Here is a 15,516-nt window from a genome sequence, read left to right on the forward strand (position 1 = left end):
GATCAGATTGTTACGACAATAGTCTTACTACAAGATCTAGGTTGGATCATTAATTGGGAGAAATCTTCCTTAATTAAATCCTACACAGATTATACATTTGTTTGGGCTATTTCATTAGCATATCAGACACAGGGGGAGCAATTCAATTCTATCATGGCTTATTCCACAAGAGGAATTTCGACTTCTTGGGCAGAGAGGGCAGGGGCCTCTATAGATCAGATTTGCAGAGCTGCGACCTGGTCAAGTCACAATAAGTTTGTAAAGCACTATCGCCTTAATGTATCTGCCTCTGCAGGTTTATCCTTCAGAAGGAAAGTTTTGCAAGCTGTGGTCCCACCCTAAGGTTTTAACTCTTGTATATCGTCTCATCCAGGGGTGCTGTCCGAAATGACGTTCTGGGAAAGACCACTTTACTTACGGTAAAGTCTTTTCCAGTAGTCATGAGGACAGCACCCCTGCAACCCGCCCTTATTTGGGTAGGAAAGAGAAATAAGTTTGTGTAAGCATCATTAAATGTCCGTGTCATCTTTTTATTAACTGAGGTACTGTGGCAGGTGTAGTATCTTATATGTGGCTGCCTATTGCTTATGCAAATTCTTCTTTTAACAGTTTCCTGTCCACAGTGGGGAGGGAGACAAGTCTCATCCAGGGGTGCTGTCCTCATGACTACTGGAAAAGACTTTACCGTAAGTAAAGTGGTCTTTCCTATCTCCCCTTTGCTCTCAGAAGTTGTATTTTGCCAGTGAGATTACTATGTTCCCAACAAGACAGAAGCTGTCACATCATGCCTAGAAATGAACTCTTTCAGGCAGCAAAACGAAACAAGTAAAACAGCCTGGTTATTAATATGTTTTGCATTCTACATACATGTTAATCTCATCTTGCCTTACTTGCTGCTGGAGACATCACCTAAACCTGGGCTATGACCCTTGGTCAGACCAAGTTACCTAGCTAACCACTCCCCTGCACCCCTCCACCACAGTCTTTTCTCCACTCTACCCAACTCCAGCTTCGCCCCCAACCTCCTACCCATCCGTCTAACCCACCAGCACCCTTCTCTCTCCTGCGGCCTCTGGAATGCTAGATTGATCCGCAACAATCTCATGGCCATTCACAACCTCTTCCTGTCCAAATCCCTCTCATTACTATCCCTCCACTGAAACCTGGCTCTTCCCCCTCCGACCCACCTGCTGACCTCACTCATGGGGGGCTTCATCTCGCTCACACCCCCAGGTCTGACAACGGGAGGCTAGGAGGTGAAGAAAGGCTCTTCTTCTCCTGCACCTCTTGTGTCCTTTCCCTGTCCCCTCTCTCTCTATTTCACATCTTGTGAAGCCCACTCTATCCTCCTCTTCCATCCCCTTCACACAGTAGTTGCGGTCATCCACTGTCTCCCTGCCTGCCCCGCTTCTCTCTTTCTCAACAACTTTGCTACCTGGCTCCCAAACATTCTGTCCTCTGACCTCTCAGCCATCTTCCTCAGAGACTTTATTATCTCCCTGGATAGCACCAACATTCCAATGACCCCATTCACCTTGCTGGTCACACCCTCAACATTGTCTTCTCCAAGCACACCTCACTCACTGACTTGGACAACACACTTCTCCCCTCTTTGACCATCATCGAATTACTTTTTTTGCTGTCGACCTCCCACCCTCTGCCTTCCCCTGGAAGTTGGCAGAGAGATCTCTGCAACCTCTACCAAAGTGTCCTCTGAGTCTACAGTGTCCTCGACTAACTCTCCTCACTTCAGAACTTGTCCTGCCCCAACCAAGCCTTATTACAACATCTCCCTCTCATTGACTCTAGATGAGTTTTCCCCCTTTATTTTCTGCCCTAACCCTTGTCTCCTTTTTGCCATGTTTGACTCCCTTCTCAACATCACCCCAACTACTGACCATCTTTGACCTGTCTGCCCAAGATCTTACCAGCTACTTCTATGAGAACATTGTCACCATCAGACAGGACATCCCTCTTCATCCAACCCCCTCTACACCTCTCTGCCCTCCCATTCCCGCCACTCTTTCATATACTCCCCTCAGCCCCATCACAGTAGATGAGATTGCCGCTCTTTTCATATCGTCACCTGACACTACCTCCCGGCTCAACCCCTTCCCCTCAGATATGCTCCACCCCTTCTCCTCTGCCCTGGCTCTGGCACTAACCACTCTGTTCGACCTCGCGTGCTCTCTCTCTACTGGAATTTTTCCCTCTTCCTTCAAGTAGGCCATCGTCCACCCATTGCTGAAAGAAAGCCACATGATCTGACTGTAATGAGGTGTTACAGGCGTAATAAGCTATGTAGGGGCTGGGTTACTGTAATGAGAGGTTCCAGGGGTAATAAGACACTCAGGAGCTGGGTTACTATAATAAGGGGTTACAGGGGTAATAAGACACTCAGGAGCTGGTTACTGTAATAAGGGGTAACAGGGGTAATAAGACACTCAGGAGCTGGGTTACTGTAATAAGGGGTTACAGGGGTAATAAGAAACTCAGGAGCTGGGTTACTGTAATAAGGGGTTACAGGGGTAATAAGACACTCAGGAGCTGGTTACTGTAATAAGGGGTTACAGGGGTAATAAGACACTCAGGAGCTGGGTTACTGTAATAAGGGGTTACAGGGGTAATAAGACACTCAGGAGCTGGTTACTGTAATAAGGGGTTACAGGGGTAATAAGCTGCTCAGTAGCTGGGCTACTGTAATAAGGTGTTACAGGGGTAATAACACACTCAGGAGCTGGGTTACTGTAATAAGGTGTTGCAGGCGTAATAAGACACTCAGGAGCTGGGTTACTGTAATAAGGGGTTACAAGGGTAATAAGATTCTCAGTAGCTGGGCTACTGTAATAAGGGGTTACAGGGGTAATACGACACTCAGGAGCTGGGATACTGTAATAAGGGGTTACAGGGGTTATGAGACACTCAGGGGCTGGGTTACTGTAATAAGGGCTTACATGGGGTAATAAGACACTCAGGGGCAGGTTACTGTAATAAGGGGTTACAAGGGTAATAAGACGCTCAGGAGCTGGGTTACTGTAATAAGGGGTCACAGGGGTAATAAGACACTCAGGAGCTGGGTTACTGTAATAAGGTGTCACAGGGATAATAAGACACTCAGGAGCTGGGTTACTGTAATAAGGGATTACAGGGGTTATAAGACACTCAGGAGCTGGGTTACTGTAATAAGGGGTCACAGGGGTAATAAGACACTCAGGAGCTGGGTTACTGTAATAAGGGGTTACAGGGGTAATAAGACACTCAGGGGCTGGGTTACTGTAATAAGGGGTTACAGGGGTTATAAGACACTCAGGGGCTGGGTTACTGTAATAAGGGGTTACAGGGGTAATAAGATACTCAGGGGCAGGGTTACTGTAATCAGGCGTTACAGGGGTAATAAGACACTCAGGAGCTGGGTTACTGTATAATAAGGGGTTACAGGGGCAATAAGACACTCAGGAGCTGGATACTGTAATAAGGGCTTACATGGGGTAATAAGACACTCAGGAGCTGGGTTACTGTAATAAAGGGTTACATGGGCAATAAGACACTCAGGAGCTGGTTACTGTAATAAGGGCTTACATGGGGTAATAAGACTCAGGAGCTGGGTTACTGTAATAAAGGGTTACAGGGGTAATAAGACACTCAGGAGCAGGTTACTGTAATAAGGGGTTACAGGGGTAATAAGACACTCAGGAGCTGGTTACTGTAATAAGGGCTTACATAGGGTAATAAGACACTCAGGAGCTGGGTTACTGTAATAAGGGGTTACAGGTGTTATGAGACACTCAGGGGCTGGGTTACTGTAATAAGATGTTACAGGGATAAGACACTCAGGAGCTGGGTTACTGTAATAAGGTGTCACAGGAGTAATAAGACACTCGGGACGGGTTACTGTAATAAGGGGTTACAGGGGTTATAAGACACTCAGGGGCTGGGTTACTGTAATAAGGTGTCACAGGGGTAATAAGACACTCAGGAGCTGGGTTACTGTAATAAGGGATTACAGGGGTTATAAGACACTCAGGGGCTGGGTTACTGTAATAAGGTGTCACAGGGGTAATAAGACACTCGGGATGGGTTACTGTAATAAGGGGTTACAGGGGTTATAAGACACTCAGGGGCTGGGTTACTGTAATAAGGTGTCACAGGGGTAATAAGACACTCAGGGGCAGGGTTACTGTAATAAGGGGTTACAGGGGTAATAAGACACTCAGGCTGGGTTACTGTAATAAGGTGTTACAGGGGTAATAAGATACTCAGGGGCAGGGTTACTGTAATAAGGGGTTACAGGGGTAATAAGACACTCAGGCTGGGTTACTGTAATAAGGGGTTACAGGGTAATAACACACTCAGGAGCTGGGTTACTGTAATAAGGGGTTACAGGGGTAATAGACACTCAGGGGCTGGGTTACTGTAATAAGGGGTTACAGGGGTTATAAGACACTCAGGGGCTGGGTTACTGTAAAAAGATGTTACAGGGGTAATAAGACACTCAGGAGCTGGGTTACTGTATAATAAGGGGTTACAGGGGTAATAAGACACTCAGGAGCTGGTTACTGTAATAAGGGCTTACATGGGGTAATAAGACACTCAGGAGCTGGGTTACTGTAATAAAGGGATACAGGGGTAATATGACACTCAGGGGCTGGGTTACTGTAATAAGGTGTTGCAGGGGTAATAAGACACTCAGGAGCTGGGTTACTGTAATAAGGGGTTACATGGGTAATAAGACACTCAGGAGCTGGGTTACTGTAATAACTTTGTGGCGGGACAGTAAAACTTCAAGGAGTTGTATCAGGGTAATAGTACTGTACAGTGGCAGTATAAGAATATGTTTGTACAAGAGGGGCCATAAAGCGCTAGGGTTATAAGGTCAGGTGAACAGTAATGTCATCAGAGGCCATGTTTATTCAGTGTGTACAGAGGTTAGCAGAGAAGTGGATCAGATATTAATGATGTGTCAGATCAGAGTGCAGTGCAGAGTTGTGTACTTGCTTTATGTCATGTAGGGACTTCGGAGAAAAGTCTACGCTGCTCTCGGCAACTACCTTTGTCCCAACTGCTGTATTCCTAATGGGTTTGCAAGAGCTCTATTAACCCTTTAACAGCCAATTCATTTAGAAGCTTGCAAGTGCTCCAGACCAGATTATTTGAGCACTCTTTTTGTTTATTTGTTACATTTCCCAGCTTCTAACTAGTACTGCTGTAATGTGTATTTATGGCCACTTGTCACTAAGGGGAAATGGGAGACAATAACAGTGGACTTCTGCATTCAATCTTTATATTTTCTGCCAGTAGAGAGAGATCAAAGCATTCCATGACTTTACAGCACAATGAGCTCTGCCGACTGAGATCAAAAGCAGTGCGCTAGATAACTCTATTGAAAATGCTAATGGGTTTAGAAGGCACTGTAGTGACATATAGTAGAATGCAGTAAATTATTCAGGATACCCACATTAATTATTTTGGTTTCAGCATCAGAAACCCTTCCTATAATCTATATATTGCTGTATATTGGTTTCTAGCCCCGCCCTCCCAGTAATGCTTGGCCTTGACTGATTAGGTATGCAGAATTCTAATCCTACAGCATTCTGGGAGATCAGTCATTATTTTCACTGGCTTCGGAATTATCTGAAACAAGTATTGAGGAATACTTGTTTCTGATAATTCCGAAGCCAGCATTTGACAGCATTATTATTATTATTATTATTATTATTATTATTATTTGGTACACCATCCTTAATAAAAACAGGATAAACGCGCTGTTACTATCATCAAGAAAACCCAACAGAGGATGTACCACTTACAGCAGCTGCAGAAGTTTGGCCTACCACAGAAATTAATGGTGCGGTTTTATACTGCAGTTACTAAATTCATCATGACATCAGCTATGACTGTCTGTTTTGGCTCATGCTCTGTATAGGGAAAGGTGAGACTGTAGCGTATCATCTGATCAGCAGAAAGGATAATTGACTGCAGCTTACCTTCCCTACAGGATCTTTACACTAGCAGGTTCAGAAAGAGAGTGACCAACATTGCCTCTGACCCCTCTCGCCCTGCTCACTCCATCTTCCTGCTTATGCCTTCAGGAGTGAGATACCGGTCAGTTGTAACAAAAACTTCCAGGCCCATAACAGCTTCTTCCCTCAGGTGGTAGCCATGCTTAACACAGAACCACAACTATTAATCCAGCAAAAAAAGGCAACGCTGAAACTGCTAGAAATTGATTGCATTACAGCACATAACTGTAAAATGTACGCTTCTCACTCTGTATGCTACCATATAACTCATATACTGCACTTGACCTGTCACATCTATACTGTCTAAATTCCTTGTAAGTGCACACATTTGTACCTTGTTTACTGTGTGTAGTACATGTAAAACACAATCTGATAATGCTGGCCGGCAATGACAAGCTTATGAATTACCAGCTAAATGAAGTGAAAAGCTTGATCGTTAACCCTTCCAGTATCTCGAAAGCCACTCAAATGGTTTTAGCTTTTCATTTTATGCTGTGTTTGATGCTTTTAGACCATGTATGAAATTTGGATGTAATCACAGGTTGACATTTATGTTTCTCCATAGATGGTGACCACTGCCTGGAAGACTGACATCTGTGCATATTGTGACGATATAGAGGGTCTCTCTTTCCCGCCGTAAGAGGAGACACCCTCCTGGAGTCCTGTCTGCAGAGACCTCCACCAGTCCTCATGTGCAGAGGGCGCCCTCTCGTGGCTGGCGGATGTGATCGATGACATAATGATGGAGGACAGTGTGCTGATCAGTTACTGTGTGGTAGCTTGGAGCTTCATTGCCTTCCAGCTTGTGTTTTCCGTAATAAGCCCCATCGTCTCCTCCAGGTGTTCTACGGCTTACCGACAACTCAGCAAAGGAAAACAGTGTGAATGGGACTCTAGGTAAATTCTATGAAATGTAAAATGTTGCTATATTTAATGTTTCATGCACTAGACAAGGGGTTCTCTAACTGGATGCTACATTGCACCACATACCAGGGGTGCCACGCCTCTGTCCTTGCCCTCTGTACATTGCCATCAGGTAGTGCAGCCGCAATTTCCAGACAGTTAACATTTAGTAGTGGTGTAATGTCTAGCGTGACCTATGCGAACGACTTTCATGTCTCCAAAACAGCCGATGAACAGCTGTTTTCAGAGAAATGCGCAGTAGGGGGATCTTCTTGTGCTGCCAGTAGAGTTATCTTGTTTCAGATAAGTGTACTGCTTTTGGTCTCAGTTGGCAGAACTCGTGCTGTAAATTCTTGGAATGCTTTGATCTCTCTCTACTAGCAGAAAATATAGAAACTGAAAGCAGAAGTCCTCTATTATTGTGTCCCGCTGCCTCCTAGTGATAAGTGGCCATAAATACGCATTACAGCAGTACTAGTTAGAAGCTGAGAAATGTGACAAATAAGAAATAAAAAAAGTGCTAAAATAAATTAGCCCGGAGCACTTGCAAGCCTCTAAATAAAGTGGCTGCTAAAAGGTTAAAATCTCCAACAATACACCCTCCCCTGATTGGCTAGATTAGAGGCTTAAGATTGCTGCATCCCATCCATGGACACCAAATTTAGACACCCCACCCATGTCATTCTCTGAAAACAGCTCTTTCGGAGAGCCAAAATATCAAACTGAGCATGTGGCATGTCCGCGCACAGTGATACGCAGTCGTAGGTCAACGGCAGCAGCGCTAGAAGTTGATCCTTGGAAAAAGAGGATGAGAGGAGGCCATGCGCTGTGCACACACCTGGCAGCTGTGTCGCTCTCCCTTGTAGCGCTGCTGCATTCAACTGTGCTAAATAGTACAGCTCTGCGTTCTGCTAAAATTGTGCGCAGTAGGCACGTTGCTGAAGGCTGGTCAGCAATGTGGCAGAGTGCTCAGGCCCCGACTTCAGGAGTAACACAGGAACTCAGTTCCTGAGTGACTTATTACCCCTTTATTATTATTTATTGGATTTATATAGCACCAACATATTATGCAAAAAAGAAAAAAGGTTACAGGTGATGATAATAGGGGAGGCAGACAACTCAATAAAGCAGGGCTGTGGAGTCGGGAAAAAATACTCCGACTCCTAATGAATTTGTAACTGTAATTAAAATAGAAAATATGATAAAATGTTCTATTTCTCAGATAATAGTCATTAAAAATAATGTACATATACAGTATATATACAGTAATAGCTGTGCTCAGTCCACAAAAGTGAATTAAACCAATCAAAATTAGTTACTTGTGCTGCTTCAATAAAGCAGTCCCCGTATTTTTAAGGTCAGATATACATATCTGATTGTGACTGTATATATGATGTGTACACAGGAATGTCTTATATATACTAAATAACATCTATGCTGTAAGAATAAAGCCTGATGTGTAGCTGTGTCACTAATAGAGATGATCAATGAGATGGAAATAATTCTGCACTGATGCTGATTTATGCAAATTTATGCACTCTCTTTGCTCATGAAATCAAATAATTTGATATGTTGTTAAAATTTGGTTTGGTGACTACAAATTAAAGGGTACCTGAGACGAATGAAAAGAAGGGTGTTATACATACCTGGGGCTTCCTCCAGCCCCCTTCAGGCTAATCAGTCCCTCACTGTCCTCCACCACCCGGATCTTCTGCTATGATTCCCGGTAATTCAGCCATTCATAGCAGTCTGACTACATGCCGCTTCCACAGCCAGGAGCATTCTGCACCTGCGCAATAGTGCTGCGCAGGTGTAGTACGCCCCCGGCGGCGCAGTGTGTGCATGCGCACTACACCAGACTGGCTCAAGTACCTGGACTCATAGCAGAAGATCCAGGTGGCGAAGGAGGGCAGCAAGGGACTGATTAGCCTGAAGGGGGCTGGAGGAAGCCCCAGGTATGTATAAAACTTTAATTTCATCTGTCTCAGATTTACTTTGGTACACGGTAGTACTATACTCTACATATGCACTCCCCACAGAGCAGCAGGAAATCCACTGAGAATGTTGTGCACATTGAACACAGAGGTGTTGTCTGTCACCCATAAACCTTGTTCAGATTGTGCATGAAGAATGTGTAATAGAGGAAGAATCTCCTCATTCCCCTGCAGAGTACCTGCACATCATTCTTACATGTACCCACAGTTACATTGCCTAGGGCCTGATAGATGTTCTTTGTTCCGGTTTGTACCTTTTACAAGTACTCTTACCAAGGACTAGTTTTAGTCTAAAGGAAATAAATATAGTAGTCTACATATCCTTCTCACTTCAGTTGTCTTGTAAAATTCCTAAGCGTTGGCAGTTAAGAGACGAATTTCACGTTACTGTTAATCAACAAAATTGTAATATGCAAATTAGAGGAGTCGGAGTCATCCTAAATTGAGGAGTCGGAGTCGGTGGATTTTTGGACCGACTCCACAGCCCTGCAATAAAGGCAGTAAGCATTGAGACACGCATAGCCAGGTCATACACTGGAGTTTTACTCCTAATAATACAAGTTCACACCATTCTGTGTGCACGATCAGGTAGGATATACAAGGAGGGAGGGCCCTGCCGAAGGCTTACAATCTAAGGGGAGGGGGTGGTAACACGAGAGGAGGGAGGCTGCATCAAGAGGTTTACTGCAGAGAGAGTTAGGGCATTGGCGAAGTGGGGTAGGCCTTTCTTTAAAGAGACTCTGAAGTCTCCAGAAAATTAGGTTTTTACTTTAAAAACCTCATTAACATTAATGCCCCTCTTAAAATGCTGCAGAACCGCTGCTGAAAACCCCCTCAATCACCCCAAACTCACGGGGGTGCAGGACAGGCAAAATCCACGACTTTCTTGGCCGTGGATTTTGCTGCCGCCTCTATGCGCGTCAATCAGCACGTATCTCCGCCTCTCTCCCGCCCCTCTCAGTGAAGGAAGCCTGAGAGGGGCGGGGGAGAGGCGGCGATCCGGGCTGATTGACGCGCATAGAGGCAGAGCTGCGCTGCCTCTATGTGGAAGGAGCCCGCGATGTACCCCCCCGTGAGTTTGGGGTGATTGAGGGGGGTTTTCAGCTGCGGTTCTGCGGCGGTTTAAGAGGGGCATTTATGTTAATGAGGTTTTTAAAGTAAAAACCTCATTTTCTGGAGACTTCAGAGTCTCTTTAATGAGACTCTGAAGTCTCCTAAAATTCAGCTTTTTATTGCAAAAAACCTCTTTAACATTATTGCCCTAACTAAAACGCTGCAGAACCGCGGCTGTACACTAACTAAATCCCCCCCAAACCCCTTGGGGCACACTGCGGGGAGCGCTTCCGTGAGAGGCAGAGCTTTCAGCTGCAGCTCTGCCTCTACACGCGTCTATCAGCGTGGATAGCCGCCTCCGCCCGCCCCTCTGTCTTCTTTCACTGAGAGGGGCGGGGGAGGCGGAGATACGCGAGGATTGACGCGCATGGAGGCAGAGCAGCAGCTGAAAGCTTTGCCTCCCGGGCAGCAAAATCCACGACCATGAATGTCGTGGATTTTGCGAGCGGAGTTGGGGGTATTTGGTTAGTGTACAGCTGCGGGGATGCAGCATTTTAGTTAGGGGAATAATGTTAAAGAGTTTTTTGCAATAAAAAGCTGAATTTTAAGAGACTTCAGTGTCTCTTTAAGAGGTGAGTTTTTTGAGGGCTTGTTTGAAGAAGGGGGCAGGTCAGTTGGGCAGTGGGAGAGAGTTTCACAGGATGGGGGTGGCTCTAGCAAAGTCCTGTAGTCATACATCTTATAGTAACCCAATTGCTGAGCAGGAACATAACAATAGCCACCATCACTGCTGGGAGGCCCAACAGTGATGGTGGCTTTTCCATTCACAGCGCCCTCCTCCTGTGCCACCCTTTTGTCACTGTCCAAATTGCAGCGTAGCACAGCATGCATTTCCCCTGCTCCAGTGGCAAGTTTAGTCCATACTCCTCCCCTCACTGCAGCCATGCTCAGTACTGCAGCATACCTCCTTATGGTTCCTGGTCACAAGACATGCAGGAACACCCAGGAGGCGTTCATTCATGACACTACAGAGCAAGTGGTGGCGTTAGTCTACCTTAGGGGATCCAGCAGGAAACCTCATAGGCAATAGTGCTCCAATCACAACACCCTCTTACAGCACAAAGTGTTGTGATTGGTCGAATAGTGTGGGCGTAGTTTGCTACAACCTATCTGACACCTAGCAGTTTGAGAGGGTGCCGTCCACCCAATCACATTAGCGAAATTTCCCTATGAGGTTACCTGCTGGGTCCTCTAAAGTAGACTAGCGCCAAAGTGGCTTCAATTAAAGGACAACTGAAATGAGAAGAATATGGAGGCTGCTGCTATTGCTTAAAAGGAAATAAAAATGGCAGCCTCCATATACCTCTTGTTGCAGTTGTCCTTTAAGAGAGGAGGAGGGCATTGGGACTCAAGACTTAGTTGGAAGCTGCTTATGTACAGTGCTTCCACACTCTGCAGTATCTCAGGGGCACAAAGGCTACCTAAAAGTAAAATGTGGTGGGGGGGTGGCACAAAATGTACCGGATACTGATATCTGGGGTGAGGGGGGCACAAAGGCTACAGAATTAAAGCGGTATAAAACCCTGACATAATATTCAATAAAAACATGTTTTCCTACTTTTTTATATGCCATACGGTTAGTATATTTGCTTTTGTGCAGAAGTATTATTATTCATTTAGAAATTATACGTTCCTAAAGTACACTTATTTTACTCTGAGAGCTGATTTTGCATTTTATTTATAACTGCTTTATTAATCCTCTAACTTAGTCAGAAAGCATCAGAAAGCATTTATGCTTGTCTGACTTTGTTCAGGGGAACCCTGCAGTGTAAGAGAAGGCTTTGTTTACATTTCTTACTTGATACAATTAAACACAAGCTAACATTATGTAAAGTTCGGATGCGGCCAGCTCTGCAGGCATGGAAGCTTCTAAAGCGTGTGTTAACCCTTTGAATGCAGTTCTAGTAAAAAAAAATGCTGGTTGTATATAATATGCTATAAATAATCTATTACAGCAAAGTAGAAATGCTGGGTTTCATTCCGCTTTAATATCTAGGGGCGCAAAGTACTAATATCTGTGGATGGAACAAAGGCGACCAAATACTAATATCTAGAGGTGTGCAAAGGCTCCCTTTTACCGATATTTGGGGGCTCAAAGCCTGCCTGATAATGGTTACTTAAGCTGTGGTGATAGATGGAGCTCCCATCCTAGTTAGGCTTGTGGGCCCAATGATTTCTAGTTACGCCCATGCGCCTCAGTTTATTATTGCTGCACATGTTTGCAGTGACACGCCTTCTGTCTTACAGGTGCGTCTCCACAGTCCACGCGTTCATTGTTGGGTCTTTGTGTCTCTACATATTAGCATATGACGATGCAATCAACCGTGACCCCATATGGTGAGTGTCACTCTTGTTGGTCATGAATGTTACCTCAGTGTGAAATGTTGTGATTGGCTCATCTCTGTGTATTTTCTGTCTAGACTCTGCTTCCTGTATTTGCTTTTATTTCCCTTTTCCTCTTTGCCACAGAGCACATAACGCCAACCACCTCTGGTTTCCACATACGGGTACTGAGTGCCATGAGTTCAATACCAAGAGAGTCACATGGACAGTTATTTTTCATTGCTCTCTTCCTTACTAGACTAAAGATTAATTTCACTTCATGTCTGGTAACTGGAACAAAAACGGAAGAAAATGTTTCCCATTGAGTGCACAGACAGCAGTGGCATAACTCCCCAGGATCTTGGGGGCCCACTCTTTCCTCCTCTCCCCACCTGCATGCAGAGTAGTGCAGGGAGCGTGTGCAATATTTACCTGCTGCAGGGCTCCTCCATGCATCTTAACCACACACTCTTCTACCATTCGCCAGCTCTTGATCACATGACCGATGCGAGTCATGTGATCAGGAGCCAGAGGATACATGAATTGGGAACTTTTTTTCACAGTTGAGATAAAAGTCATTTCTAGGATTTGGCTTAAGGCCTTGTTCACATTGCGTTCCGATCGCATTAGCATTCGAGTTGGGCGTTTTTTGACACAATTTTTTCTTGCGATTCCCGGTGCTGTGGTGGGCAGTGCGTTTTTGTTAGACGCTTTTCCAAAGCAGTTTTTTCATTCACTCCCTGAGGCAAGTCATGAAGTGAACTCTTTGACCCGGAAAAGAATAAATACAATGTAATTATTCTTAAAACCGCAAACGCAATGCTGAATTTGTGAGCATTCTGCGTTTTTCATATACCTTCCATTGAGGCGGAATCTTGCTGAGCAGATCGGAAACGAACCGCTCAAATGTGAACTTTCGTAGGGAATCATTGCACAAGCGTTCTTAGGGAGATTTTGTACAGGTAGATAAAAACAGTCTTGTAAAAGTAATACCTTTTAATGGCTAACTGATAATGTTAAATAATGCAAGCTTTCTGGGGTTTTGAAAATCGCCTGTGCTTGAAAATAGGGTAAAAACGCCCTTAGTGTAAACGAACCCTTAAGGGATCCTTAAGCCTACGGTAAAGAATCAGCTTTACTCACCTGAAGCTTCTACCAGCCCCCTGCAGCTGTCCCGTGCCCTCGCAGTCACAATCGGATCCTTTTGTCCCCCGCCTCCAGCCACTTTCATTTTCGGCTGACAGACTTACTGCGCCAGCGCAGGCCCAGCCATGCGTCTAATTCTACACTGAAACTAAGCGCTCAACAAGTCTACAATATACATGTGTACATACAATTCTTCTTTCACTCTTAAATGAGCCCAGTATGATACCCCCTTAATCATGCAATACAATCCCCCTCACACATAGTACCCAGTTCATGTACTCTTTACAATGTGTATAAATAGGCAAAAGTCCTAGTGCTCAGGCCCCAAACCGATAGTCTAGACAAGTGTCCTTAAACTCCTCACAATATATTGTCAATCCTTATCCTTTTCTCAAGAATCCAAGCCTGCAGTATTATCATCAATCAGTGGAATCCTTAATGCAAAATAGTCATGCTCACCAGATGACAATGCCAATCACTACATTTGGCATTTAGCGTATGTGGCCCAGCCTGCGACAGCCTTCTTATGTCTTCATTAGACTCACCGCAGTACATGTAAAAAACAAGAGGGACCTCTATGGTGTAGTATGTTGGTTACATATATACTTCACCCCGTGTCTGACACACAAACCTCCACCAGTGTGATCCACACCTAAATAGACACGCTGGCCTCTTACCAGATCAAATGGCTGACCAGTCAAGACCAGCATAAACGCTTGCATCAGTGTGGAAACTCCTTCTCAGACACGTCCCTCCAGTCTTTCAACACCTTTGAACTCAGACAGACACTCCAATAGTGTAACACTGTTTATTCCAGTAAAAAGTTAAGTTTAAAATTGCACTTACAAACTTCAATAAAATATGCGCATGTAAAAGTATCCTCGAGGTTCAGCGTCTCCCTCCGTGGATAGGCTCCGCCCAACTAGTTTCGTCGTGATGACTCATCAGGGGCTTGGCCTTCCACCGGAGGAGACGCCTTTTATCTATCCATCAGTCTCCTACCTCCAATGACGTGCAAAGGTGCCGCCCACCAACTCCCATTACCTTAGCGGAGGTCATTGTGTATTGCGGAATCCCGCCACCTGTCTTACCCAACTCAGTCCCCCTTAGTAGCGTGGCATGTGCCTAAATAAAATAAAATGAAATACCCACCTTTCGAGATGAAAAACTCATAACTCCTTTAGTGTTCTCTTCCTAAGATCTGTGTGTCAGCGAACACCGCCCCCTCCCTGTGTTATGTCCTCTCATTGGTTGGTGCCTCTTCCCAAGACCTCCGTGTCAGCTAACACCGGCCCGTACATGTGTTATACACTCTCATTGGTTGGCGTATACCGACCTCCCCTCAGTGGGAGTGCCCGTTACCATGGTGATTTTTCCTCCTCAACTGTTCACGCGCTGACAGCTCAGAGTTTAGCACATGCGTACTACCCACGTCTGTGCATCACCAGCCAATAATGCCAGCATTTTAAGTAAGGTTATACAAAAAAATGAAAGGGAAGTAAGCGAACAAAGGATTTGCAGATTTCAAAATGATTGGCAGGAATATAAAAAGAAGGTGGCGTATAAATGGCAAATTGAACAAACGAAAAGGAAAATGAAGGAAGAGGAGGAGGAGGTTAGCACCAAAGGAACAGCAGATACCAATTATCAGACGGTCACACAGGCTGGTGAACAAAGACCCCAACGGTTTGTTGATCAGGACAGAGGTAGCGTTGGGGAATATTATCCTCGCTATACATCAGGGAGAGGTCCCAATCATCAAAGGGTGGCATACCCCTCTCCTGTGAGGAGGGATATCAGGCTCCCCAACGAGGAAAGATGGGAAACAACCAAACCCAACAGAGGTAGGGGTGGGCACAGAGGAGGGAGAGGCTTTACCCCTAAACAATACCCATTTGACCCCTCTAAACATCCTGCAAACAGGGGCCGGAGCCCCCCTAGGAGAGAACCGGCTAGAGGAAGCTGGGAGGAAAGGGAAAGATGGGGTAATTACCCCCCCACATATAATAGGTTTGAGC

At 45.1% G+C, this 15,516-nt stretch overlaps 1 protein-coding gene across 2 annotated transcripts in view; it reads left to right on the forward strand.

Annotated features, from left to right (window-relative positions):
• Positions 1-15,516, forward strand: part of LOC137562692 (TLC domain-containing protein 4-like) — a 57,465-nt gene that overhangs the window by 15,197 nt on the left and 26,752 nt on the right. For both annotated transcript variants that reach the window (XM_068274281.1, XM_068274280.1), the window contains 2 exons: positions 6,586-6,917; positions 12,278-12,367. In XM_068274281.1, the coding sequence (XP_068130382.1) occupies positions 6,760-6,917; positions 12,278-12,367 (248 nt within the window). In that variant the 5' untranslated portion in view covers positions 6,586-6,759. The remainder of the gene's footprint in view (positions 1-6,585; positions 6,918-12,277; positions 12,368-15,516) is intronic.

Source organism: Hyperolius riggenbachi, chromosome 3 (genome assembly GCF_040937935.1).
Source record: "Hyperolius riggenbachi isolate aHypRig1 chromosome 3, aHypRig1.pri, whole genome shotgun sequence".
Lineage (NCBI taxonomy): Eukaryota > Metazoa > Chordata > Amphibia > Anura > Hyperoliidae > Hyperolius > Hyperolius riggenbachi.